Genomic DNA, 27,821 nt, shown 5'->3' with positions numbered 1-27,821 from the left:
GCAGGGAGGTGAAGAGAATGCATTTCGCCCTAGACAAGCTTACAGAGCCTGGCTATTGTCTTAGCTGCATTTGAGACCTTGGACTAACAGGTGCTGTAAGAACAAATAGTATTGTTAAAATGCGATCTCCAGGCCGGCCTGGTGGCACAGTGGTTAAGTTCCAACGTTCTGCTTCTGGCAGCTGGGGTTCGCCGGTTCCAATCCTGGTGCCAACATGGCACCGCTTGGCACACCATGTTGTGGTAGGCGTCCCACATAATAAAGTAGAGGAAGATGGGCACAGATGTTAGCTCAGGGCCAGTCTTCCTCAGCAAAAAGAGGAGGATTGGCAGCAGATGTTAGCTCAGGGCTAATCTTCCTCAAAAAAAAAAAAAAAAGCAATCTCCTTTATTCTTCCTAACAACCTTGCCTGGGTGGTATTGTTTTCATTTTATCGATGATGAGGTAGAGACTGAGAAGATCCAAGAAACGTGCCCCAAGTCCCACAGCTACATAGCGGGACTGCCAATCTCCATCCCTGGACTCGAGGCTAAACTCCCTGAGATGAACTGTTCAAGGGCACTGGCCCACCACAGAGGAGGAGGAAAACAGCGAAGCGGGGAAGGAGATGGAGGCTGAGTTCCATCCGCTCCTCCCTTTCCCCTCACACACCACTCTTCCTTTCCCGTCTCTCTGCCCGCTCCCCCCGCCCACCGCCCCCATTAAAAAGAAAAAAAAAAGTCCCGACTGCCGTTGTTATTGTACATTAAATAATTTGGAAGACAGCAACTCCTTAACCACCTCACTCTTACGTAACTCAAAAACAACAAACCCTGTTGCATAGTAAAGCAAATTTTACTGAGTTGTAATCAGTGTGTACACTAGAGCGAGCTTAGCTATCCCAGATTGCTTTAACAGTTTATTCCCAAACACTGAGCATTTGGGGAGTTTTCCGTTTGCTGTTTTAACACTTGCTTTCCCACAGAGAGAGACTTCTGCAGCTGCTCTGTCAACGCAGGGGACATATTACATCTTCGACTCAAAAAGGGAAGACACTTTTTCTGCTCTTCTACTTAAAGACCCAACCTAGAAAAGACGCTGCTGGGCGCGGACACTCAGCCCGCAGGGCGCCTGCCTGGGAGCGGTCGCCGCTGATTGGCCCGTGTCTGACCAAAGGCAGCGCGGCATTCAGGGAGCAGCGGATGGTGATAGGCTGCTGCAGACCCACCCCCTCGCCGACTGGGTGGCCACAGCGGAGCCGGGGATTGGTGGAGCGTGTGGGGCTGCCACACAGCCTCATCTGCCACCGGAGCAAGGCGGAGATGGCGACTGCAGCTCGGCTCCTGGGGCGGCGGGTGGCGAGCTGGAGGCTGCAGCCGCCGCGGCCGCCCCTCGCCGGCGTCGTTTCCCAGCGGGCCCACTCGCTGTTGCCCGTGGACGATGCGGTCAACGGGCTAAGCGAGGAGCAGAAGCAGGTAGGGAGCCTGACCCCCGTCCCGGCCCCAAGGTCTCCTGGCCCCGGCCTATCGCCCTGCTTGGTGGTCGCCTCGGCGCTCTGCTGGCCCGCGCCCATGCGGCCGCGGCGTGTGCCCAGCGGGCTAGGGGAACGCAGGGCGGGCGCGGGCCTCAGCTTCAGCTCTGCGGAGACAGCAAGGCCCGGCTGCCAGAGTTAGATGAGGAGGCAGAGACAGGAGAGCTGGGAGACCGGTGGTGTTCTGGTGGAGGATTGGCAGCCGCGCATTTCGCAACACGGCCCTCCGTCTGTCTGAAGTTCGCTTCCACCTGAACGATGTGTAAGGCTATGGTTTTCAGAGCTGGTTAATCATCATCAGGGAATCTTTTTCGAATAAACACTTCGGGGTTTTGAAATGCACCGTATAATCTGCTTTAATTCTTCAACCCACTGGGTCAAAGCACAAAGTTGAACAAAAACCTGAAAGATGTTGCAAATAGAGCTGAACCAGAGCCTTCCTGGTCTGTCCCCCGGAAACGTGATTCTCCTGTGGCTCCAAGCAAGTGCCTGAGCCTCACGAACTCCAAAGCCCCATTTGGGTTTCTAGACAGCAAACAGAGCTTTGAATCTTCCCAGTTAGAAAGGGTTCAATCCTGCTTCTCAGACTTTTCTGGCAGGAGGAGTTTCTAATCTGACTAATGGCTTTTAGCCGGAGGCTCAGAGACAGAAAGCACCCGACTCAAGCCAAGCCCTGAAGGGGGCGTGGCTGAAGGGAGAGAAAGGTAACTGGGGAAGACTGCAAGGGTGTACAGGGGTCGGCTCCTGCAGGGCTTTACAGGCCTGGGTAAGGAGCTTGTCTTCTAAGCATAATAGAAAGCCATAGGATGATTTTATGTAGGGAGGGTGACATTTAAAAAATAATCTTCAAGCTGTCTAGACTGAGGACCGTAAGAAAGGGGAGAGGACCATCTCTGAGGAAGCATAAACTAGTGGGGCCTCTAAGTTTCAGTCTGATGCTGTTTGGTGAGATTCCTTGTAGCCTGTTTCTTGAATGTGTACTCAGCATTGAAGGGGCTGTCTTCAGTGGCAACAATGTACTATTTCTGTGGCATCTGTCCACCTCTCCTTCTAGCTTCGTCAGACCATGGCTAGGTTCCTTCAGGAGCACCTAGCCCCCCAGGCCCACGAGATTGATCACAGCAACGAGTTCAAGAACCTTCGAGTGAGTCATGAAGCCCCCAGGGGGACAGTCTGGGAGCTGGGCTGGGAGTTGCACTGCTACCTGGAAGGGGTCACAGTCTTCTGGTAAATGAAAGCTCCCTGAGAACGCAGCCTTTCTGTGAAGCGTTGGGCTCTCCTTGCTCCAGACGTGCCAGGCTCCTGTGACTGGCTGCCTTCTTCTCACAGCTCACTGCACTCACTTCATTCTGTTGGCAGGAGTTTTGGAAGCAGCTGGGGAACCTGGGAGTCTTGGGCATCACAGCCCCTGGTGAGTATAGTTTCTTTCCCTAAAGAGAACTTTTCTTGCATGCCCTTGAAGACCATTCCCAAAAGAAGCAGGAAAGGAGGGGAAAGCTGGTGCTCACTGAGACCCAGAACTTCCTCCCTCTTGGACCTGAGAAAGCACCCATTGACTGTCAGCCCAGAGAAGAATATATTCTTCTGTTTCTTTAGGCAGTGACAAGAAGGCAAAGGGATCGGGCCAGTGTGACTCACTTAGATCAGGATCACCCAGACTCTTGAACACTGCATGATCACTAAGTTACTCCAGGTGATTTGGGGAGTTTAGAAAACACTCCATATCATGCAGCTGTCTTAGTACCTTGTCTTTCTGTCTCCCCTAATCCCTAAGCTCTGACCTACCAGTAGCATCTAAGCAGGACCTCTCAGGACAGGTGTGTCCTTATGGGGACTTCCTGTGTCCCCTGCCCACAGCTTGGCCCTGGAGCTCATCTGGGAGTGGATGGTGGCATGTGGGAGAGGGACGCCTGTCTGAGCCTCCACATGAGGTGGCCAGATGATGTGTTTGATAGGCTCTCCCTAGGCCTGCTCCGTGTCCCCCGTGGGTCTTACTGCTTATTTCTAGGAAGAGGGCAGGCAGCTGGTAGGCTCTGGTTTGGATGTTGGCCTCTGAAGGAAAGTCCCAGCCTAGCTTGCAGTGGCTGGTAAAGAGATGAGCCTGTGTCTTCACCAGCCAAAGCATGGGTGGCCCACCTGCTCCGGCTTGTATTCATTGGGCATTGGCACAGAGGTGGAATACAATACACTTATACTCACTTCTTCCCCCTCACCACTTAGAGACAGTTCGTGGGATCCAAGCTGATCATAGAAAGTTACATCATGAGTAATGATAAAAAGAAACCACTTAAAAATTAATTTAGACCATCTTAACGTAAAATGGTAGGGGGACAGGCCACTAGGAACTCCCAAACAAGACTCTTCCTTCCACTGTGTTTTGGGGGTTTATGAACCCCCATAGAGAATAGACTTCTGAATCAGCTGGTATTTAATGGAAGAAAGAGACAGAAATCAGATGAAAAACCTTCCAAGGGAAAACCGTGAAAACAAAGCCAGATATGAGTTCTGGTTCCTGCATGGTTGTCCCCGGGGTTGTTTCCAATGTCACCTGCCTGTCGGCTTGCCTTCCTGGAATTGCAGGGGTCGAGCCAACCTTTCCCTAGAGCCCAGGATAAGCCTGACTTCTTGGTCAGAGTGCCTGCGTGCAGAGGGTCTTGCCAGGGTTTACCCAAACAGCGGGCCAGAGGGTGGGACCAGATGACCCAGCCACTTGGGTTTTGGATCTGCTGCCAAGGAAAAGCCACATTTTTATGAGGAGTTCTGAGATTCCCTACCAGCATCTCTTCTGCCCTCTGCTGTACTGCCCACCAGCTTTTCTCTTGGGCTGTCGCTCTCCTGTCCCCTGTTACTAGTCCTGCTTTTTTTTTTTTTAACTTTTAAAATTGAGATATAATTGACATATAACATTGTGTGAATTAAAAGTGTTGATTTGATAGTCCTGCTTCTTTAGATCCAAACCTATGCCACGAAAATCTCACCTTCCTCGGACCTTTTTTTTTTCTTTCAGTTATTTTATTGAGGTCATAATGGTTTATAACATTGTATAATTTCAGGTGTACATTTTTATTGATCAGTTTCTGTAGAGACTGCATCATGCTCACCACCAATAGTCTAATTTTGGTCAGTCACCATACATATGTGCCTCTTTACCCCTTTCACCCACCCCGCAACCCCTGCCCCTCTGGTAACCACTAATTTTTCTCTTTGTTCATTTGTTTGTTTATCATCCACATATGAGTGAAATCATGCGGTGTCTGTCTTTCTCCATCTGGCTTATTTTGCTTAACATCATACCCTCAAAGTCCGTCCATGTTGTTGCCAATGGGACGATTTTGTCTTTTTTACAGCCCCTCAAGCCTTTTGCACACACATCCTTTGCTCTTTATCTATTCTTAGTGCTTTGACCCTCCCTCCCTCTTTGTGTTTCTTAGTTAAAGTCCAGGTCCTCTTTCTTCATGTATTCATCTGCCTGTGCATTTCTGCAGCTTTCCAAATAGTGGGTACTCCAGTCCTCTTGTCTTCATCAAGAGGTCTTTCTGGGCTAAAACACGAGTTGCAATGACTCTTTTCCGAACCACATCTCAGCTGACCTGAGGCAACAGACAAAATTAGTTCTGTTAGCTTGTAAACAGAGTCCCTGGCATTAGCCTGTTGACATTGCTAAAGGGAACTTGGAATAGGTGCTACAAGGTATTCCTCTGCAGCTAAAATAAATGTAAGATTCCTACCAATGGCCTAATTTAATCTGGGCTGCCTTTCCCACTCCTCTGCACCCCCTCCGCTCCCAGTTCAGTATGGCGGCTCTGGCTTGGGCTACCTGGAGCATGTGTTGGTGATGGAGGAGATATCCCGAGCCTCTGGAGCAGTGGGACTCAGTTACGGTGCCCACTCGAACCTCTGCCTCAACCAAATTGTGCGCAATGGAAATGAGGCCCAGAAGGAGAAGTACCTCCCCAAGGTGAGGATGGGAATGGAGAAACACAGGCCGATCTCATGGTACAACCACCAACCTTGAAGCACCCTCCCCTCTTGGCGAGGGCTGGGCAGACTTGCTTTCCGTAGCATGCTACCCTGACCCAGCTGTGGTTAGGAAGGGGTCAGGGATTTGCTTTAAAATATTTCAGTCCAAAAAAATGAGGGGCCAGCCCCATGGCTGAGTGGTTAAGTTCACGTGCTCTGCTTCGGCGGCCCAGGGTTTCACCGGTTCGGATCCTGGGCGCGGACATGGCACCACTGGTCAGGCCATGCTGAGGCAGCGTGCCACATGCCACAACTAGAAGGACGCACAACTAAAATATACAGCTATGTACTGGGGGGATTTGGGGAGGGAAAAAAAGAAGAATGGTAACTGTTGTTAGCTCAGATGCCAATCTTTAAAAGAAGAATTAAAAATAGGGCCAGAACTCCTAAGTTGGTCACTGGACAATATTTGCAGAGCACTTTAAAAAACAGAAAGACTAGGACTTGCTTCCCTTGCAAAGAGAATGGAAAAAGGAGAGAGATTTTCAGGCTCGTAGATATTGGGCTTCTTTTCCAGGACTTTACCAATATCCTGGTCTGAGAGAGCAGTTTGAAGAGGTGTCATGTGAACAGGCAAGAAGCAGTCTTGCCTGTTCCTGTAGGGTTCTGAGGTCATAACCAGGCCCTTTGGGGGTTTTCCTTGCAGCTGATCAGCGGTGAACACATCGGAGCCCTGGCCATGAGTGAGCCCAATGCCGGCTCTGATGTTGTCTCCATGAAGCTAAAAGCAGAAAAAAAAGGTGAGGCTCCTCTTGACTTGGGAGCTGAAATGGACAGAGGGACCAACCTTCTCAGGGTGAGGGAGCAGTAACTAGGGCCTTGGCTGGGTTTCCAGAACTGTTTACCAGCTGAGAAGCTCCTTGCTCAGCAGCAGGTCTGTGGACTGGCTGGCTGAGATGGGCTGACACAGTTTGAGCAAATAGCCAACTTCCTGTTCTCAGGAGATCACTACATCCTGAATGGCAACAAGTTCTGGATCACCAATGGCCCCGATGCTGACATCCTTATTGTCTATGCCAAGACAGATCTGGCTGCTGTGCCACCTTCTCGGGGCATCACGGCCTTCATCGTTGAGAAGGTGAGTGGAAGGCAGTGCACAGTGGGAGGCAGAAGAGCAGACTGAAAGGAGCGTGGCCAAAAAGTGGACGCCAGGGAGGATGGGTCGAGTCTGAGGACTATGGAGCTGTCCACGGAGTCAGGCCACACCAAAAGGTCCAGGAAGATGAGGACTGAAAAGAGGCAACTGGATTTGACAATCAGGACGTCCCTGGTGGACGTGGTGAGAGCAGCTATAGGAGACTGAGGTGTGAGTGGGAATGCAAGTGGTGACTGACTGAAGATGGCACCTTTCAGATCTTGACACTAAAAGCAGGAGAGAGAGCGAGCAGGAGTTAGAACAAGAAGTTAGGAGTTTGAGTTTGCTTTTAGGAATTGGAGAGGGCTGTGCAAATGTTTTGGTAAAGACAAAGGAAAATAAGGGAGGGAGAAATTGAGATGTGTGGGAGCGAATGAGCTGCAGGAGAAGAGGTAAGGCTGGGTTGGGGTATGGTGGAGGAACCACCTGCCTAATGACGGTGACAAAGAAGCCAGGTCACCTGTGAGGGTGGGGACCACAGGAGATGGGGAGCTGGTAGAGTTTCATGAAGGAGTGACATAAAGGTTTGTCATACCCTCTAGAGGGAGAGGGGGAGATTAGCTGACTAGGATTAGGGGACAAGAAAAGTGAGTAGCCCGAAGGGCCCGGCTGAGATTAGAAGTCTGCAGGTTGTGTAGTGGTGGGGCGTCAGCCAGGCGAGAGGGGAGCAGCATGTGCCTGCACTCTCCTGGGCACCTGCCAATGCAGGCTGCACCTGATTAGTCAGGTCAGAGCACGCAGGTGGTGGAATTGATCCCAGGTGGGACTCAATTAGGTACAGATGGCAGAGGAACAAGGGGGCAAAGGAATTGAGGGGGCTGGTGAGAGTGTCTTGGAACTGATTTCCCCTGAGGAAAGGAAACAAAACCAGGAGGAGTCAGGAGGGCCCCAGGGATTGGCGTTTCACTGAGAAAGAACTGCTCCTGTGAGAAGTGGGGAGGACGCAAGCCAGCCACAGAGGGGGCTGGGGTCAGGGTCGGGGGTCAGGCCTGGAGCTTCCAGAAGTGGAGCAGTCACATACAGAGTCAGGGCCCTGGGAGCAGGGTTTCCAGTGTACCATGCAAGTACGGGGACTTGATGGGAAGGTGAGCATTTCCCAGGGGTCTCCTCTTCTCTGGATCCCCTTGGGGGCTGGTCTGTGATCAGGGCCACCTTTTGTTCCTGTAAAGGATATGCCCGGCTTCAGCACCTCCAAGAAGCTGGACAAGCTGGGGATGCGAGGCTCTAACACCTGTGAGCTGATCTTTGAGGACTGCAAGGTTCCTGGTGAGTCCCTGAGAATGGGGGAGCCCCTGTCCCCACTTCTTCACAAGCTGAGAAAGGCCCATCTCTGGGTCAGAGAGGCTCGCCACTGCTAGCTTGCCAATGACATGTGGCCTAGATGGTGGGCCTGCCACTGCTGTACTTGCCCGCTGGCCCCTCCGTGTGGGACTCGGGCTGCTGGGCAGCTGTCCTTCCTGGCCAGAGCCATGCAGCTGTCCACTTGACTGTGGCTGCGATGAGGGTGTGTTTCCTGCGGGGATAACACACTGTGCCTGGGCTTTGGATTCTAGGAGCTGGAGTAGAAAGGGAATATCTGCCCTCCCCCACTAATGTCCTTCTGACTTCTGCGTTAGAGCATTTCCCATACAGCCTGAGTGAGGTATTCACTGATGATGCAAGAAAACAATCCGAAGAAATGGATAGAAGCCAGACTCAGTGAAGGGAAGGCAATTCAGTTTGAGTATTTTTCTCAGTAGAACTGAAAATGTGACACCTCATGAGAGAGCCAGCACACTGCCATGTGCTAATGAGACCAAGGGCATAGATCTAATAATCACCAACTAGGTTTGCTCCACACTGCAGCCATAGACCATTCCTCTCCTCTGTGATTTGCCAAGAAAAGTGTGCCTTGGTTACAAGGAGCACCTAGGGAGGGGGTCAGTACAGATCCTTCTTTGTCAGCGGGAGAAAACTCCGCTATCATTACAAGCAGGTTAGTGGTGTCAACTCTTTGTACTCAGCTTCCTGCTCACACCTCCCAAGGCTGTCCAGTGTCCTGGCTTCCAGGGTGGAGAGATGCTCAGCAGTTTCTGTCACTAACACTGAATGGCCCACCTCCTGGACAAAGACTCTTTAATGGACCACCTTGGTGGGGGAGGGCAAGGGGGTGATATTGGACCAACGCAGACTCCACCCGGGGGACAAAGTAATTTTCTGGTTCCTTTATGGGCACAGGGAAGGGTTGGACGACTTCTAGACCAAATTAGCTTTTCTTCTTTCCTATCCAAGGCAGTTGAAGAAGAGAAAGAGATGATCTAAGGATCGGGCCTTCATGTCTGGTCTTGCGGATGACGTGTGTGGGGGTGGGGAGCGGGGCGTAGCCTCCCTCCAAGCTCCACTTAATGACTGTAAGTGGTGAACTCCGTCCTTTTCTCTCACCTGGAACCCCAGCTGAAGGTCAGGTGACAGATTTTAGTGCTTGTGTGAGAGCCACAGTACCAAACCTAGTAGCTTTGCTAAAAGTGAAGAGGCTCTGGACAGCCGTCTTCCCTCTGACCAGCACTTTTCCTGGCAGCTACCAACATCCTGGGCCATCCAAGTAAGGGCGTCTACGTGCTGATGAGTGGGTTGGACCTGGAACGGCTAGTGCTGGCTGGTGGGCCCCTCGGGTGAGTGTGAGGCTCAGCAGGGAGCTGAGCTTTTGTCCTCCTTGGCAGGTGGTGCCACTGCAGCTTTCCCCTTAGGGGCCAATGGGAGCTGCCTCCTGGCCAGTGTACCTTCTCTCCTGGAAAGCAAATGAACCTCCTCCTCCCATGTGAAGAGAAATGTCACTAAGTGACTGACAGAAGGCCCGGGAAGCAATACGGCTTAGTAACTCCACCTGTGAAACCACACAGCCCAGGCTCTGAGGCCCTTCTACACGGGGGTCCTGCCACTCTGTCTGGTTTTAGGGGAAGGGGCACAAGTCCTGGGCAGTCAGTGCAGTGACTGAGCAGGGGTAACCAGAGTCCTCACACTCCTTTACTCCTCCCTGGGACTCTGGTACCTTGTCTCTCCAAGCTGTCCCCCTGGCCTTTCCACCTGGCAGTAGGGGGACAGTGAGGCACCTCCTCAGTGTCTTTCTCCTTTCGGGCAGGCTCATGCAGGCCGTCCTCGACCACAGCATTCCCTACCTGCACACGAGGGAAGCCTTTGGCCAGAAGATTGGCCACTTCCAAGTGAGTAGATCGCTTTTGTTGAAATGGACTCTTTGATGGGGTTCAAATTTGTTTAACAAATGAGTAAACAGGGCACGTGCTGTGGGGCATTTACTGCCCTTCACCGGCAAAATGGGTTTGAATGCTTGGAATGCAAGCTTCTTTAGCATGCCACCTGGCTTTGGAAGTTGTCAGGAAGTTCATCCCCTGTCACCTCACTTCCTGTTTGAGATGAATGAACCAGGCCTCCTTAAGGTTGGAGAGTGAAGTGTGCAGCCTGTGGGGAGGTCTGGGGAAAGGGAGCCGCATTTCTAGTCATACTTTCTGGGCTAAAGTCACCACAGGACGTTAATCAGGGCTGTGGTGGCTGGAGGGCCATTTCAGGGGGCAGTGTCCACAGTGCAATGGCAGTTCTGTGGCCTTAACTCCAGGCCCACTACCATCTTTGCCATCCTGGACAAGTCCTTTCTCCTCTCTGTGCCCTGGTGTCCCCATTCCTGGCTGTCAGGGTGCTACTGCAGACCTGCTTTTGGTACCTGGGGAGAGTGTCTGAGAGCAGTGTGGCTCCAGCATGCTGACCTGGGATCTCTCTTTGTGCCCAGCTGATGCAGGGGAAGATGGCTGACATGTACACGCGCCTCATGGCATGTCGGCAGTACGTCTACAACGTCGCCAAAGCCTGTGATGAGGGCCACTGCACCTCCAAGGTAAGGCCCGGCGCCTGAGGAGGGAGAGCGGGGACAGCGGGCTGGGGCTGGGCCTCGCTCTCTGCGTGGCCCCCTGCAGGGCCCTGCTGACCCGGAGCCGGCTCCTGCAGGACTGCGCAGGGGTGATTCTTTACTCAGCCGAGTGCGCCACACAGGTCGCCCTGGACGGCATTCAGTGTTTCGGTGAGTGGCCCCCACTGCCCACTCCCAGGCCTCCCTTGCTCCCAGAGCCCGTGGCTGCCTCCAGAAAGAGATTTCCTCTTCACTCCTCACCCTGGGCTTCAGCTGGCTGCAGCTCAGCTGACACCTTAGGCTCCCTCTGCCCTAGTTACTTGGAGGCCATGGAAAAGCAAAGGAGAAAACTGCTAGAGGCCACAAGTTGCTACTCCTGTCAGCAGTGCTCCCTCCCATGCTCCCCGCCTGGTCCTGTGGACACTGGGAAAGGAGGAGGGAGAGATGCCCCAGAGGTGGGACAGCCTTGTTTCAAGGCTGGGCAGTGGTTAAGAGCACAGACTCCAGCCACACGGCCTAGGTTTGAATCCTGGCTCTACTACTGACTGGCTTTGTGACTTGTGCAATGACTTAACCTCTCGGGCTGGCACCCAGGAAGTGCCGTGCAGTATTTTCTTGTCCCCCTTCTCCACATCTGCCAGTGGTTCTCCCCCACTTTGCCTATCATCCTCAGGCACAGGATGGCCTTCCCACCCCTCGTCCACCCTACCCCCAGCTAGGTGTTCCTCACACCCTGCCTCCCCCACCCCCTGCTGCTTCTCTTTGACTGGCACCCCCTCCTCTGGCCTCTTTCTATCTACTTGGCCTTCTGTTTGCTTTCCTTGCTTTGCCCAGTGCCCATCACTGTTCCTGTTGTCTTCTTCTCCGTCCAAACCCCGGCTGCAGGTGCCAATGGCTACATCAATGACTTTCCCATGGGCCGCTTTCTGCGAGATGCCAAACTGTATGAGATTGGGGCCGGGACCAGTGAGGTGAGGAGGCTGGTCATCGGCAGAGCCTTCAACACAGACTTCCGCTAACCCCAAGACCCTTCAGCCACTTTTCCCAGCACCTAGAGGCCTTTCTTTGGAAGTAGGGATGTGGCAGTTCTCCCCTGCCCGAGGCTGGCCTGGCTGCTCAGCTGCCTTTTTTTTTTGTTTGGAAGATCTGCCCTGAGCTAACATCTGTTGCCAATCTTCGTCTTTTTACTTGAGGAGGATTGTCGCTGAGCTAACGTCTGTGCCAGTCCTCCTCTGCTTGGTATATGGGATGCCACCTCAGCATGGCTTGATGAGCAGTGTGTACGTCTGGGCCCGAGATCCAAACCTGTGAACCCCAGGCCCAACATGAACTCAACCACTACGCCACCAGGCTGGCCCCATCACCTGCCCTCCTTGCATCAGCCTCCTGGCCTCTGCATGAGGTTGAGTTCTCCACAATGGCTGCCAAGTCCTGTGGGCCTCAGAGCCAAGCCAGCCAGCCAGCCCAGGAAAAGCATTCAGTGGCTTAATACGGACTCAGAAGGAAGCATACTGGCTTTTCTGGGGCTCATTGGGAGGGCTTTGGTGACTCTCTGTCCTCGCTTTCTAACTTCCAAGGCTGATGCCCCCACCTCCCAAGCCAGGCACCTTGGGGGCAGATAGGTGGCTACCCCTTTTTCTAGGGTGAGTCTCTGGCAAGGAGCCCTCTGCTCAAGTACACCAGAAGCATCACGCCTCTCCATTTATTCGAACTTAGTAGGCTCTTTTCTTTCTGGGGGAAAAAAAACCCCAAACCTAGCCTTCATTTCTGCTGATTTCTAGAGGCATCAGCTCCCAGCAGCTTGTGAGCAGGCACCCACTCTGCAGCAGCCCCTCCATCTTTCCAGGGCTTCACTCTTTAGGGCTGAAATCCCTAAATCCCGCCATGTCGGGGTGGAGTCTGGGAAGAGGCATCTCAGAACACCTGCACCACCCAGAGTCCACGGTGAGGCAGAGGTTAGCGTGCTTGAAAAAGATGACTCGACACTGGCCTCCATGGCAGCACTCTGAGCCCTTCACTGCTCTGTCACTGCCACCCTCCAGTCCTGACCATGTGACAGCCCACAGCTGACTAGGCAGCAGGCCTGGGTTGGCTGGCTCACCTCCAGCCAAGGCTGCCTGCGTACATTTCTGTGGACACCCTATGGCTAATTTTGTTACAGCTGCACAGCGGCTGCTGCCATCTTGTATTAAACGTATTATGAAGTAAACCCACCTGCTTCGAAGCTGGTGTTTTGGAGGAAGAGCAGTGTACTTGCTGCTGCCTCCCGTCTGGCTCCAGCCCCATGTCCTTAGAGAGTGGCTGGTCCAGATCCTGTTTCTGCCCTCCAGCCTGCTCATTGGTGATGGACGACAAGGGGATGGACTCAGTGCTTAGGATAGAGGGGGTCTCAGCCTTCCTGTCCCAGATCTCCTGGTGATTTTTAAGGGAAGGAGGGAGCGCAGAGTGGTAAGTCTTGGAGCCAGAAGGAAGCTCATAAATTTCTGGAAACCACCCCATGTTTTTTAAAAGATCAAGACAATTTGATTTTCCCAAGGTCAGAAGTGAAGCCAAGATCCAGATCAGCAGAAATGGGGCTTCTGAGGATGCCAGCCTGGGGCCCCACTGCATAGCCGCCTGGATGGAGCATGGTCGGAGGGGAACAGGTTTGGGTTTTCCCACAGCATCCAAGTTCCTTAAAAGAGAACTGGTTTTCTTGGCTCTCGGCCCAGCAGTGCCTGTTCCGACTTCTGGTCCTGGCCTGTAGCCAAGTGCCATTCCCAGCCTGACACGTGAGACAGGTGGAGCTTGCGCTTCACCAATCCCAGCCCAGTTCCACACTGAGGGAAGACCAAGGGCTTGTGGCACTGTCCCTTCACTTCCTCACCCTGCCTTTGCTATGTTGGAGATGAATGTGGCTGAAATGGTGGTCTTGCTGGGTTTAAAGTGCAGCCGGAACGACTAGCCCAGAGACGTTCAGAATATGACCAAATGGAATGTTTCGTCCAGTCAGTGTGGGTTACAGAGCCCTACCACCAACTTGAGGAGAAAGTGCTTGTCTTCCCGATGTTACATGTGAAATAAAAGAGAAGTGTTTTAAATAAAGCCAAAAAAGAAAAGTGTAGCCTGAGTCATAAATGGAAGAGCCAGGGGGGTATTTCCACTTTGGTTCTTGTGGGAGCTCTTGGTTGTTCATATCCGTTGTGCAATGCTACAGCGCCAGCTGCCAGCCCGGCTCCTTCCTCTCATTCCACTCCAATTTTAGTCGAGTCAGCTATCAGTCCGGCTCCCCTGTTGACTACCATACCATTCTTTGTTTTCCTACTGCTTGCCCTGTGGAATGGCAACAGAAGCTCTGGGCACACCCTTTACCAGAATGCGGCAGCCTGTAAAAAATGCTGGTTCCAAGAAGAGCCCCTAATCACACCTCCAGGGGTAATTCTGAGGACAGGCAACCTTTGAGAACTGATCTGGTGCCTAGAGGATGCCTCCGCACAGGCCTGAGTCCTAATTCTAAACCCAGATAATCTAGTAATGACAATCCCTTACCTATATAGCCCTCTCAAGTCTCGTTTTGACATATTAGCTCCTTGAACTTCGCGACAACCGGGTGCAGGAGACAAGATTGCTCAGGGCCCCCTTCCAGAAGACCGCTAAGGTGAGTTGGCCCGGGGTATTCGAACACACGGCCGGCGGACCAGCCACGCCCAGAAGCCGGGTGGAGCAGAGCTGGTGCCAACGCGGCGTTGGGGCTGGAGCGGAGCACCCTCTCCTCGATTTGGCGGCAGGAGTGGTACCCACGATCCAGGTGGCCGTCAGTCGCGACCCCTCGCCTAGGGCCAGTCCAGGGTCTTCTCTCTAGCCCTCTCCCCGAGGCACCGCACGCCGCGGAGCGCTGCTCGGGCTCGCGGCTCCGGCTCGGGCGGGGCTCCGCGGGCGCTGCGTGGAGCTCGCCTGACCCCTGCCGGCCGCCTGCGGGGTCGCAGGCGCACCAGGCCTGCCGCTCTCCGGCCTCTGCCCCGTGCTCTGGTCGGGCCGCTCCCACTGCCGGCTTTCAGGATGCACAGGGCTCAACGACGTTCTGTTTTGCCAAAAGAGGACATTAAGAAAAAAAAAAAAAAAGCCAGGTATCCTCTATCTTGTATCATTTCCTACAAAAAAGGCGACTTTTAGCAATTAAAAAAAGCAGGAAGGATGCAAACTCAGAACAAAGGCCGGTGTTTTTTTATTTTTAACATTTTGTATATGTTTTATGTTCATGGGTTTTAAAATATGATAGTTTAAAAGGCTTATTTAAAGAAAAAACCCTCCTCATCCCAGCCCTCCTCCAAGGATGAAACCGCTTTTGAATCTTTAAGAGATTTCTTTTGGTAATTCTCTTCATGCCTCTAATGCTTACTCATTGATTCAATTCCAGACACCTCTATGGGTAGTTCTTTAAAGTGCATACATTTGATTTATAAGCAGCTCATTACATGCCCATATTTTCCTGACTTCCTCAGGCCAATCCTGTCCACTGGCCAGCATTTGGGAGCCCTGGGATCCGATGGTGCAGAGTCCCATCTGTATTCCTGGCTGTCCACTGCCAGAGCCCAGAGCCACACTAGTTCGGGTGTAAGCCCTCCCCGTGTGCTCCACCTGGTCTCCCTGGCGGGGAGCTGTTCACAAAGTTGGCCTCTCCTACACACACCACCCACCCGCTCTCAGACACAGCTAGCCTGTCTAAATATTTCTTACATCCACAACAACCTGACAACTTGCCTGCCTTCTTCCAATCCACGCCCCTCAACCCTTCCTCTACAGTGAGCTAGACTCAACTATCAAGCTCCCCGTAAATCCTTCTGTGGCTCCCAGCACCTATAAGATCTAAGCTTTTGCAAGGCAAATGTGACCCTGATCGGCCTCAGCCTTCCCCTTGGCTGCTCTTCTCCCCATCCCCACTGAGCACTTGTGTTCTGTTGCAGACAGACCTCCCGGGTGCTGTTCCTTACCCCTGTGCCTTTGCCCTAGCTGTTCCCTCCGTGGAGCACGCCCTTCTAGCCCTTTGCCTTGCTCTTGCTTCCTCATCCCTAAAGCCTTCAGGGGGACTTCCCTTCTCCAACCTGTCCCCGTCTCCCCCATCCTGAGCAGGGCCCCTTTCTGCTTCTCCCTGGGCATAGCGGCATCAGTGGGCTTGTCCCACTCTTGCAATGACCTCATGTGTGTCTGTTTCCCCTGCCTTAGGCTAAGGACTTAAGGGCCAGGATTGTGATTTAGCAGCCGTCATGTGCCAACCATCCAGCACAGTTCCTGGCATGTAGCAGGTGCTCCACAAATGTTCAATGAAAGAGAAGGGTAGTCATGTGACCCTTCGCTCACATTTTGCTGGTACCATGGTTACTTGTGTACGCGATCACCTCTGAGTGTACTGTAAGATCTTTGAGGTCAAAGACATTTCTCACTTATCTGAACCCTCCCAACAGCCCCGAGTGCTCATAGTAAGCGCTCTGTGGCTATGTTCACGCTGAATGAGTGAAACAACAGGTGGGCCAGAGCCCTGGCCTAATCCCAGAGTTGGCAGAAGCAGCAGGCCAGCCGGCCTTGCCTGGCCCTGCTCTCCCCAGGCTCCTCACCCTGGAGGAGCCAGGGCCCAGCTGCAGAGGGGAGGCCCTCACCCCCAGATTCCTCTGACCCACTCCGAAACAGTAAGGAACTGTGAGGAGGGACCCTGGCCCCTCCTCTGCCAGCTGAGAACAAGAATGGGGATTGGATGGAGAGAGGGGGCAGAATCGGGGCATATACCGTCCTTTTTTTTTCTTGTGTAAAATGTATGGTATATACAGAAGAGTGTGTAACATGCATATATGCAGTATAAAGACAATAATAAAACAAACTCCTATGCACCCAGCACCCAGGTCAAAGAAGAGAGCATTCCAAGCACCTTAGAAGCCCGTGTGCCCCTCCCTGACACATTCTCCCCAGAGGACCCACCGTCCCAAATTTAGTGACAATCCTCTCCTCATTTTTCTTTATAGTTTCCTGCCTCTGTGTGTATCCCTAAGCAATATTGTTTAAATTTCCTGTTTTTAAACTTTCTACAATTGGACTCATATTAAATACATTCTTCTGTGTCTTGCTTCTTTGGCTCATCATTGTTTTTAAAAGCTTCACTCATGTTAATGAGTAGAGCTGTAATTTGGTCAGTGTTTTTTCTTGTATAGTATGCCATTGTGTGAAAATACTACAATTTAATTATCCATTCTAGCGTTGGACATTTGGGTGGTTTCCAGTTTGGGGCTACTCAGAACATTTGGTACGTGTCTTCTGGTTTATGTGCCCTACAGTTTCTCTAGCTACATTTCCAGGAAAGGAATTTCTTTGTTGTCAAGTATACCCCTAACCAACTTTACTAGGTAATTCCAAACTGTTTTCTTTTCTTTCTTTCTTTTTTCTTTCTTTTTTTTTTTTTTTTTGAGGAAGATTAGCCCTGAGCTAACATCTGCTGCCAATCCTCTTCTTTTTGCTGAGGAAGACTGGCCCTGAGCTAACATCTATGCCCATCTTCCTCTATTTTATCTGTGGGACGCCTGCCACAGCATGGCTTGCCAATCAGTGCCACATCTGCACCTGGGATCTGAACCTGTGAACCCTGGGCCGCCAAAGCAGAATGCGCGAACTTAACCGCTACACCGCCGGGCTGGCCCCAAACTGTTTTTCAAAGTAGTTGTGCACCTATATTTTTTAAAATGATGCCACCAGAGGTGACTAGGGGCAGAGGTGGCATGCTACCCCCAGAGCCAACTCCATGAGCTTATTTTCAGCAAGAGGGAGAAGTCAGATGGCAAAAGAGTCTGTATCACACTCCTGTGCCCAGGCCCCATAAACTATACAGTCAACAAACCTTTACAGACAAGCTGAGAGCCATGCATTGGGCCAGGGGCTGGGAGACAGCACTGAGTAAGCACTGACCAGCCTCATGGAGGGACTGTTGTTCCCACTTACTCAGCCAGGCAGCCTGACACAGCTTTGCCCTGGCAGACACAGGAGAGAGAGAAGGGCTGGTGGGATAAGTGGGAGATTTCTTCAAGAGAGAAGGATATTCTGGGCCCAGGGATAGCTCAGCACAGGGAGTATCTCCCCTCCTCAGAGGACAGTGGATGGATCAGTGGAGGAACTAGAAAGGGCTGCCCTTACCGGCTGTAGAGAGAGGGAAGAAAGACAGAAGAAAAGACCACGACTATGCCCAGAAACCACAGGGATAGCTACCTTTGTGTGTGTGTGAGGAAGCTTGGCCCTGATCTAATATCTCTGCCAATCTTCCTCTACTTTACGGGGGATGTCACCACAGTGTGGCTTGATGAGCGGTGCTATGTCTGCGCCTGGGATCCGAACCTGCGAACGCTGGGCTGCCAAAGCGGAGCGCACGAACTTAACCACTACACCACCCGGCTGGCCCCTTAGAATCACAGGGATAGACACAGCTCCATCCAAACACACCTGTGCCCTTGTGCCCATCTAGGGGCAAACACAGGTGCACACACACACAGACACGCGCACGCTGCACATGCCAAGGGATGGGCGGTTACACATGCTGCGGGAGTGGAGGCAAGGAGTGTGAGCTCACGGCTGCCGGCAGGAGATAAGTGCAGCACTGGGGCCGCTTGCCTGGCCTGCCTTGAGTCCCCGCGGGACGCATCCGCCTGGGCTCCCAAGAGGCAGCCTCTGCAACGCCAAGTGTTTTCAGGACAACCTGGGGCACCACCCCAAATGCTTGTTCTATTTATGGGAGTAGGGTAGCAAAGTGTCTTAGTCCAGACTTGAGCCCTGTCGGATGCTGCCAGGCTGGGTATGCAGTAGGTCTCTTTGCTTGTTGAAGTAAAACTGTTGCATTAAATTTATTATAAGATGAATTAAGATTTAAAATAGGGGTAGGAGGAATCCGAAATGAGAAAAGGCTGGGGAGGTGAGACTTGTTCTTCGTAATTGGCCTGCAGCCTGCCCAGTCCTTCCTTTCTTTCCAGAATCCCGCTGTGGGTCTGGAGTGCAAGGATGGGGTCCAGGCCACTGCAAGGTTGCTAATCAAGGCTGCAGGTATGTGAGTTTTAGACTGAGGTTGCCTGGGAGAGTGGGGATCTGCTCCCCGATGCTGAGACTGCTTCCAATGCCCAGAGCTGGCAAGGGTTCAGGCTAGAGAGTCCCCACCCAGACATTCAGACCCAGCCAGTGCCAGCCCCTCTCACTACCTCCCTCCTGCCCCCACCTCCCAGGTACCCCTGGGCAGAGTACAGCCTGAGGTCCTGCAAGGCTGAGAGGAGGCAGGATGGGAAGCAGGTTGGCCTTTGGGATCTCCATCTCCCGCTGCGTAGCCCCCCTCCCTGGGAAGCTGCCTGGCTCCAGAGTGAAGGAAAGTGAAGGCCTTACTAGAAAGCAAGTGGGGCCCTTCACAGTCTTCTCCTGTGCAGGATGCCCAGGTGTGTGGAACCCTGGCCCCCACGCCCATCCCCACCCCCTTCCATGCCCCATTCACTAACCCCTAAGGGCCTGTCGGAAAGCTTCCTGCTGCCATTTTTTCTGCACTCCCCACGGATCACCTACACCTCCAAGGGGGCTGGAGCTTCCTGTCTTGGACTCCAGAGCCCAAGAGAGGCCATGGGGGTGGAGCAAGACCCTGGAGGAGCCTCAGAGTGTATAGCCTGTTGTCAATAGACACAAGACAATCTGTAAATGAGGCTGTTAGCCCTCCCTAAAGAAGGGTCAGAGAAATGCTGGCTCCTCAGTGTTAGCTCTGAGGCATCTTCCTAGCTACTGGGTACCCTTCCTTATCCTATTTTCTATATTCCTTAAACTTCCACGTTCCCCTCCGCCCCAAGGCTGGAAGCCCCAAGTGGCCATTCCTGTGGGCTCAGCCAGCTTATGCTTCCCTACAAGGACCTCTAATAAGCCCCTTCCCTCCACCCAAACCACGTCCCCCAACCAGGAACAGCTACCCCACTCATTTCCCTGCTGCCTTACTGAAACCTCATCTCTCTGCACCTCAGAGAGTCTGTGAGGGTTTCCTGGGGCCCACGGCCAAATCCCCAGTTAGTGGATGGACCTGCTTGTCCAGCCTCCTGTCCCTCAGCCCAGTTGAGTGACCTGCCTGCCCCTCCATCCTCCATCCACCAATCCCCAGCTCAGTTAAGAACAACTGGCATCACTGAGCGGCCACTATGTGCCAGGGGTGCCAGGGATTCCAAGACCAGCAACAGTTATGGGGCCAAAGGAGCTCACAATTTAGTTGAGGAAATAGACATAAAACTGATCATTTCAATCATTCCAATCAACTCTAGTTGTTCATTCTTTAAGACCCAGCCCTGAGCGCCCCTCACCTAAACATTGCCTGTCTCTGGTTTGCTGCTGTATCCCCAGCATTAAGCTTGGCTTAATGAAGGTGCCCAACTAACAAATACTCGCATGATGAATGCCTGCCCTGGGGGGGCTGCACGAGGGGACCACCTCTCTTCCTGTCACCCTCCACCAAGCCTATCTAAGTGAAATCAGATTTAACTGAAACATCAAGGGCAGACTTGGCGGGGGGAGGGAAAGGTAGAAGTGGGCAGGGGAAGTCCCAAGGTTTTGCCTTCAACTAAATTCTCCCACCGTTCTTTTTTTTTTTTTTCAAAGATTGGCACCTGAGCTAACAACTGTTGCCAATCTTTTTTTTTCCCTTCTGCTTTTTCTCCCCAAATCCCCTCAGTACATAGTTGTATATTTCAGTTGTGGGTCCTTCTAGTTGTGGCATGTGGGATGCCACCTCAACATGGCCTAACGAGCAGTGCCATGTCCACGCCCAGGATCTGGACCAGCAAAACCCCAGGCTGCTGAAGCAGAGCGCTTGAACTTAACCACTCGGACATGGGGCGGGCCCCTCTCCCGTCTTTTTACTAGCAGCTAAAAGAGCAGGGTTCTGGGGCCACAGACTCTAGCTTCTTGGAGAAGCCATCTGGACTGCCAAAGCCAAAACTGTAATTTTTATGTCTTCAGGTTTCAAAGAGTCTGCCCTGTCGAACCCATAACTATTGTAATCCAGTCACTGAATTAATCAACTCAGTAAATTTTATAGTAAAAATATACACAAATCACAAAACCCACAAACACTGGAGACTCAGAGGCCAAGGTAATATCACAATTAGTCCTGAAAACAGGCAAATAGGGCTGGGAGGAGTGAGTCTAAGGGCAGCAAGCAGGGCCTGGCACACAGTGGGGCTACAAGAGGTAGTTTTCTAAGCTGATAGAAAAGTCCAGTATTGTGAGCTCCATGGCAAATCAAGCTGACTGCCGAGATGCTGCAGCACAGGGAAAGGCTTTATTTCTCTGCCAGTCATTCGTTTATTCATTCGTCATTCAGTGATTGTTACTGAGAACCTACTATGTGCAGGTTCCCTGCCAGACTGTGGGGAAACAGCAGGACCCAATGCAGACATGGGCCTCCCGCTAGCCTACTCAGAGAGACAGGCCTCACCCAGCAACCACTCACTTTCAATGCGGGGCTTGGGAGGGAGGGAGCATTGCAGGTTCAGGAGTGTGAGTCGGGGCAGGGAAGGGAGTAGGGATCAGGGAGCCTCAGTCGTTGGTTCCATATTCGGATCCTTATCCTGTCAGCCAGCAGGAGCCACAGAAGGGTTTCAGCAGGAGAGCAGTATGATGGGATCTGTTTTGGAAAGATCCCTCTGACTGCTGTGTGGAGAACAGGCGGCCAGGGGAACGGGAGAACGGGACAGGCCACCAGCGGATGCAGGAGGCCAGGGCTGCGGTTGCTGGGGTGGGAAGGAGGAGGTTCGAGGAGTGGAGGTAAACGACAGTCAGGCTGTGCTGATGGATTAGATATGGGTGGTGGCTGAGGGAGGGAGAGGGAGGTGCCAAGAATGACTCAAGGTTCCTGGCTTTGGAACCTGGGTGGGAAGTGGTGCCTTTACCCCCAAATAGAAACACTGGGAGAGCACTGGGTTTGCCTGTAATTGGAAGTTGGTTGAAGTGTATCTGATGTTCCTGAAAGACCACATTGTTACTTCAGTGTCAAAAGGAGTGCAGAGGACAGGGAAAGGGTACTTTTGAAGAGGCTTTGCAAAAGGAATATTCTCCCTATAAAGAAATATGACAAAAGGCTCGTGACATTTTGCCCCCAATCTAATGGTGAGATGAATATTGCTCACAGCAACTTCATGTGTAAAATCCAAATGAGTTGCTAACAGACATTTGGGAAATACAAGAATAGAGAATTGTTTGGGGAAGCTCATTTAGGAACAAATGATCGGGGAATAATTAAAAGCGACAAGGCTGGGGCCCGGCCCCGAGGCGTAGTAGTTAAAGTTTGGGACGCTGGGCTCCACTTTGGCAGCCTGGGTTTGCTGGTTTGGATCCCGGGTGTGGACCTACTGCACTTATCAGCCACACTGTGGTGTCGACCCACATGTAAAGTGGAGGAATATTGGCACAGAAGTTAGCTCAGGGCTAATCTTCCTCAGCCAAGAAAAAAAAAGTGACAAGACTGAGATCTGAACTCTGGCTCTGCTTCTTACTAGCTGTGTGACTCTGGACAAATTACCAAACCTCTCTGTGCCCCATTTTCCTCATTAGTAAAATGGGACTAATAACAGTACCTATTTCATAAGACTGATTGAGGTGTGTAAAGAACTTAACACAGTGCCTAGCTCCTGGAGTCTCTGCAGGAATGTTACCTATCACTACAGAAGATGCTCCGACAGAGTGAAACAAATGAAAAAGGCAATTGTTGACTTCCCTGTATGCTTCTCAATAAAGAAGAGTTGCTCATATAACTAAGCATGATTTTCACAAATCCCCTTGGAAGATTTTAAAAAATAGAGTAATATTCACAAATCAGGGGAAAGTATTAGTCAGACCTCATGCCTGAGTCTTAGCGTCACCTATCCAGGTATTTGTCGTCTGACCCCATCTTGCCTGGGTCTTACACTCTGTGCTTGGTTCTTCAGTTTCAGAGGGTCTCTCTGGTGCTAGGTGGAGAGGAAGCTTTCCAAGGTAAGAGCAATGTTAACAGCATCCCCTTCCAGGGCCCACTGGTGTCTGAACAGTGCTGAGCTCGAGTGGTAGTGTAGCTGGTTAAACTACTTGTGGCCCAGACTGTAGTTTGGGGATCTCTGGGGGGGGGGGGAGGGGCAGGGGTCTCTGCTGGGAGGGGCTGGTCCTGGCTCTTGTGGGTTTATTGAGATTGAAGGAAGATGGCAAAAGAGTCACAGGTGACTCTCTCCCTCTGCTCTTGGTTTCAGAAGACTAGAGAGGTTGGTGGCTGTGGCTGGAAGCCTGTAGGAGACAGAGCCCCTCACCTCGGGGAATGAAACTAGGGATGCCACCGAAAAACTTTCCAAATGCACAGGAAGATGGCTGGGGTCACGGAGACAACCCTGGTGTTGGGAGGGTGGAGTGGGAAAGCCATGGGGAGAGAGGCTGGCCCCTCTTCCAGACCAACAAAGGGAGGCACCCAGCCTGACTGAGGCCAGAGTGGGACACGCTGCAGCCGCGTGGACAGAATACAGCCATTGGCACCACATAGTGGGGGCTCCACATGGGAGACCGGGGTGCAAACAGGGGTTGCAGGACTGGATTCCAAAGTGGAAACAGGGCAGACTGCAGGCATGCCGGCAAGATGAAGTAGATTCATAAGTGCTAACACTTTGGGGGCATTTGCTATGGGTCAGCCACTGTCCTAGGCAGTTTGTATGTTTTAAGAAGCTGCAGAGCCAGGACTCTTACTGGGGAAGTCTGGCTAAAGAGTTTGTATTTTCAACCACTACACTATGTGAAATGAGAAAGAGTAAAGCTCTTAGACCTACAGAGGGGTGGACCTCTGCTTAACCTTTATGCTAACTGCCGCATTAAATAAAGCAAAAGTTTGGAGCCACTCCAAGCCTGTGTGATCTGGAGCAGTTACTTAGACTCTCCAGGTCTCAATCTCCTTATTCGTTTGTAAATTTGAAAATGTTTACCTAATAGAGTTATTGAAGATTAAATAAAGAAACACGGGGGCGGGCCCCGTGGCACAGCGGTTAAGTTCAGCGGTGGCCTGGGGTTCGCTACTTCGGCCCCTGAGTGTGGACCTATGCACCACTTATCAAGCCATACCGTGGCAGGCATCCCACATATAAAATAGAGGAAGATAGGCAGATGTTAGCTCAGGGCCAATCTTCCTCAGCAAAAAGAGGAGGATTGGTGGCAGATGTTAGCTCAGGGAGGGAGGGGAGAGGAAGGGGGAGAGAGAGAGAAAGAGAGAAAGAGAGAGAGAAAGAAAGAAAGAATAAATAAATGAAAGAAAGAGCGAAAGAAAGAAGGAAAGTTTGGATCCCGGGCGTGGACCCACATACCTCTCATCAAGCCATGCTGTGGCAGTGTCCCATATACAAAATAGAGGAACATGGGCACAGATGTTAGCTCAGCCACAATCTTCCTCAAGCAAAAAGAGGAAAATTCACAATAGATGTTAGCTCAGGGCCACTCTTCCTGACCAAAAAAAAAGTGAGACCCTGGCTTTGGGGGCTCTCAAGACACAGCCCATTTCAGATCTGGGTTTCCTCATCATCCCAGGAGTCTGCAGGTCTGGGTTCAAGGAACCACAGTGGGTACATCCCTGGACTTCTAGTCCATAACCTCTGGGGTTCCTCATGGGAGGGGTCCATGTCCACACCCGGGATCTGAACCGGTGAACCCCAGGCTGCTGAAGCAGAAAGTGCACACTTAACTGCTGCACCACCAGGCCCACCCCAGGCTGTGAGAATGTAACAGTCTCTCCAAGTATGTCCAAGGGAGGCAGACACTCCAAAGACCTGGACCGTGACACCCATCCGTGTCTTTGTGGCCACAATTCAAGGATCACAAACCTGAAGACCTTCTCATAAATGAGGTCTCATAAATGGCCCTCTTCAAGGGCAAGGTGGGACCTTGGCAAACTGGAGCATATCGCCTCATAAAGATGGCATTTGTTACTTGGCACCAGCCTATTGTTGCAAGTGGAAATGTGGGCCAAAGGATAGCCAGATATTCTGATTTTTCAAGAGACACTGGAAATCTGGATTTTGATTTTAAATCTCCCAAAATTTCACCATTGGCTCCTAATCTTAATCTTTTTTGTAAGCCCTGTGAGACAAGAACTTGTCAAACAAAACTCATCTGCCTGCTGAATTCTGCCCAAAGGTTGCCAGTTTGGGACCCCTGAGTGGGTCTGTAGAAAGGGAGAGGCCGAGGGCTGTGTGTCCTTGGGCCAGGTTTTAGGGACCTAGAATGCCCTCCGTCCTTGGATCCTGGGATGTGCTAGACACACAGGAAGCCATAAAGAGGAAGTTGAAGACAGAGTCCTGCCCTCCAGGGGTCTACAGTGTCAACACAGAGACCCAGGCAAAGCAGCAGTTGGTCAGCAAGACAGTGTGGAGGCCCCAGGAATTCAGGGCATCAGGGGGCAAGGTGGACCTGAGCTTCTGGAGACCTTTCTAGGAAGTTAGGCTTGAGGCTCTGAGGATGAAGACTCCAGACGCGGCGAGTCTAGAGAGCTCCAGGAACAAACATAAATCGGCACAACCTATGCTGGAGACCCCAAAGAAAAGCCCCAGAGAGCTTGCTTCCCAATCTCCTGGGAAAAGGCTCGCTGGAAAGGGCAAGGCTATAGGGTTAGGCTCTGCTGCCACCCCCCACACCCCGTCCTACTTGACCTGGCAATCCTGACCATGGTCATAGTCGGAAAGGGCAGGCAGGCGGGGCAAAGCTGGCCCCCACGTTGGCCGACTTCTTTCTTGTGGACGCTCCAGGAAATGGCATTGATTCTGGGAGGGCAGGACTGACTAGAAGGGGCGAGGGAGGAAATGAAGGCATTGGGTCGTCCCCATCCCTTACCGGGGGAGAGAGAAGGTAGAACCCCTGCTTGGCCGTGAGGGCAGCGCTGAGAGCTGACTCTTCCCCAAGGATGGACCCTTTCCACCTAACCCCGACCTGGGAGGGCAGGGGAGACCCAAGGTTAAACATCCCTCTGGGAAGCCGGCGCTGGGTGGAAACCGAGGCACAGCATTCCCCCTGCATGATCCACATCCCGATGCTCCCGCAACTCGCCTCCCCAGATCTCTGTTAGACACAGATGTGAGCAGGACCTTCCTTCCCTTAAAATCCTCCAGTGCCTCCAATGCCTTCGGGATGAAGCTCCTTAGTAAGGCTTACAAAGCCTGGCTGGCCCCAGCCACCCCTCCAGCCTCACCCCTAACTATTTGACGGCTCTGTGACCTTGCTAAAGCGGGCACCCCTGCCTGGGGCGTCCTCATCTTTACCCCTACGGATGGCAGGTCAGCGTGAGGAATGCCTGCTCCTTCATATAGACTCTGATCATGGCTTAGCCCTTTCTGGAGCGTTGTGGCACCTCACCCCAGCCCCACACCAGGGGCAGACCTTCGCACCCTTCCCTTTGCTTCCTCAGCAGCCATTACGTTGCTGTCATGAAGTTACGTTTATCACGCTGCTACTTGTCCCTTTACCACTAACACATCCCAGCCCCCGACTGGAAGTTTCTTGAGAGCAGGAAAGCAGTCTTGTTCCTCGTGACAACCCAAGGGCTAGCCCTTTTGTCTGGGGCATTCTGGCCACTCCACAAAGAATGGATAGCTGGGCGAGGGGCAGGGGCGAGCGGGTAGCTGGGAGGGAAGAACTAGAGCAGCGGATGGGGCTGCTTTTTTAGAACCCGCGGGGGTGGGAGTGGGGGTGGGGTAAGGTCAGCCCTCCACCCTCTGCAGTAGGCTGCGTCCGAATCCAGCCCACCTGGACCCTCTCCCGCTCTCGGAGCTCGTGCCCACCGGGCCAGGTAATCTCGAACCTGCTCCCTCTCACACCCCAACAACAAACAACCCTCGAGCTCTCCCTCCGGAGAAAGGAGGTGGAGCCTGACCTCAGCCGGAGGCTGCAGCAGCTGCCGGAGGGGGGGCGGGGGGTGGGGGGGGGGAGAGCTCGGAGCTCCAGTCCTTGAGGGGAGCCTCTCCTCCAGGGAGTGGCAGGGGTGGGGGCCTTGGCGAGTTCCCAAGCGCCCAGTAAGCCCTCCCTAGGCAGCCTCGACCCTCCACCGGCGAAGGGAGGAGGGGAGAAGGGGTGGCTTCAGGGAATGCCTGCTTCCGACTCTGTACCTCTTTTGGTCTAGGGTGCCCTCAGAGCTCCCTCCCCCCCCCCCCATTCACACCCACCCTTCCTCGAACCCTGCAGCCCCAAGGGCAGGGTGAGACTAGGTGCCGAGTCAGCAGGAGGGAGACGGTGCAGCTGTGCCGGGCTCCTGGGAGCCAAGGTGTGCCCATCCCCCACCCCTTGGCTGCGGGGGGCGGGGGGAAGGCGCAGAGGGGTAACACGGACCCCAGGGACACGCCAACTAGGGCAGAAAAGAGCCTGAAATGTGGTGTAGTCTGCAGTTGTTGGGGTTGTGGGGGAGGCAACTTGGATAAGGGGCAGAGAGGGCACCCCAAGGGGAAGGCTAGGGGCCCCAAAGAGGGTAGGAGTGGGGAGTTAGGAGAGAGGGAAGGAGAATGCAGAAACAGCTTTTCCGGGGAAAGGCAGCCTGCAAAGACTTCCCTTGGCCAGCAATCTGGAGGCTAGCACTGGACAGATGGGGGTTTTGGACACAGCCCCATGGACATGTGTTCCCCAAAGTCTGAGTGCATGTAGCCCCCCTTGTTTGCTCTTACGCAGAGACTGGGCCCACACAGGTCCCCTCCTCATCTTGACCTCCCTCCAGGCTGGGGCAGTGGGTGCCATTAGAGGAGAGAGAGGTCCTGTTCTTTGCTGGGCACTCAACAGCTGGCTCCTTGGTGACAGGAGGGGGCCTTGCCCCTCCGGTTCAGAGTCACAGGGAGAGCACTTCTGCCTCCCCCATCCCTAGGGAAAGGGGCCCCAGCAGGTAAAGACCAAACAGACATCTGCACTTGGATTTCCTTGGGGGCAAATAATTTCTGGAGATCCCTTTAAGGAGGGGGTTCCGATCCCTTTAAGAGGGAGTGGGTCAGATAAAAGGACTATAAAAGTCCAGCTTTCCTTATTTCCCGCAGCCCTGGGGGCTTCCTACAGTGGGGGAAGGGGCAAGTGCTGCAGCCGCATTTAATTGGTGCCCTGATGTCCCTCCCTCGTGGAGCTGTGCCCTCCAGTTTGTCCAGTGGGGCTGAGGGGCCAGGTGGCTCAGTAAGGGTTCCTGGGACCCAGAGTTTAGGCACTCTGGCAGGGCTGGGGAGCAGCTGCACCACTCCCAGGAAAGATGGGACCAGGGCGGGGATGGAGGA

The 27,821-nt window shown here is 52.8% G+C and overlaps 1 protein-coding gene across 1 annotated transcript; it reads left to right on the top strand.

Annotated features, from left to right (window-relative positions):
• Positions 1 to 969: 969 nt before the first annotated feature.
• IVD (isovaleryl-CoA dehydrogenase) lies at positions 970 to 13,661 on the top strand. The gene is made up of 12 exons (XM_008539866.2): positions 970 to 1,454; positions 2,565 to 2,654; positions 2,870 to 2,921; positions 5,299 to 5,468; positions 6,177 to 6,270; positions 6,472 to 6,608; positions 7,835 to 7,931; positions 9,223 to 9,316; positions 9,784 to 9,865; positions 10,447 to 10,551; positions 10,662 to 10,734; positions 11,449 to 13,661. The coding sequence occupies exons 1-12, from the start codon at positions 1,182 to 1,184 to the stop codon at positions 11,580 to 11,582; spliced, it is 1,401 nt and encodes a 466-aa protein (XP_008538088.2). The 5' UTR covers positions 970 to 1,181; the 3' UTR covers positions 11,583 to 13,661.
• Positions 13,662 to 27,821: the final 14,160 nt, after the last annotated feature.

This window comes from Equus przewalskii, chromosome 1 (genome assembly GCF_037783145.1).
Source record: "Equus przewalskii isolate Varuska chromosome 1, EquPr2, whole genome shotgun sequence".
Lineage (NCBI taxonomy): Eukaryota > Metazoa > Chordata > Mammalia > Perissodactyla > Equidae > Equus > Equus przewalskii.
The sequence above is the reverse complement of the archived record's forward strand: the minus strand, read 5'-3'. Positions and strand labels throughout refer to the sequence as shown.

Bases quoted from the DNA above. Each gene is read 5' to 3' on its own strand.
- IVD (XM_008539866.2), top strand. From the start codon at position 1,182: ATGGTGATAGGCTGCTGCAGACCCACCCCCTCGCCGACTGGGTGGCCA. The intron at 6,271-6,471 runs GTGAGGCTCCTC...TCCTGTTCTCAG, and splicing joins GCTAAAAGCAGAAAAAAAAG to GAGATCACTACATCCTGAAT. The intron at 10,735-11,448 runs GTGAGTGGCCCC...CCCCGGCTGCAG, and splicing joins GGACGGCATTCAGTGTTTCG to GTGCCAATGGCTACATCAAT.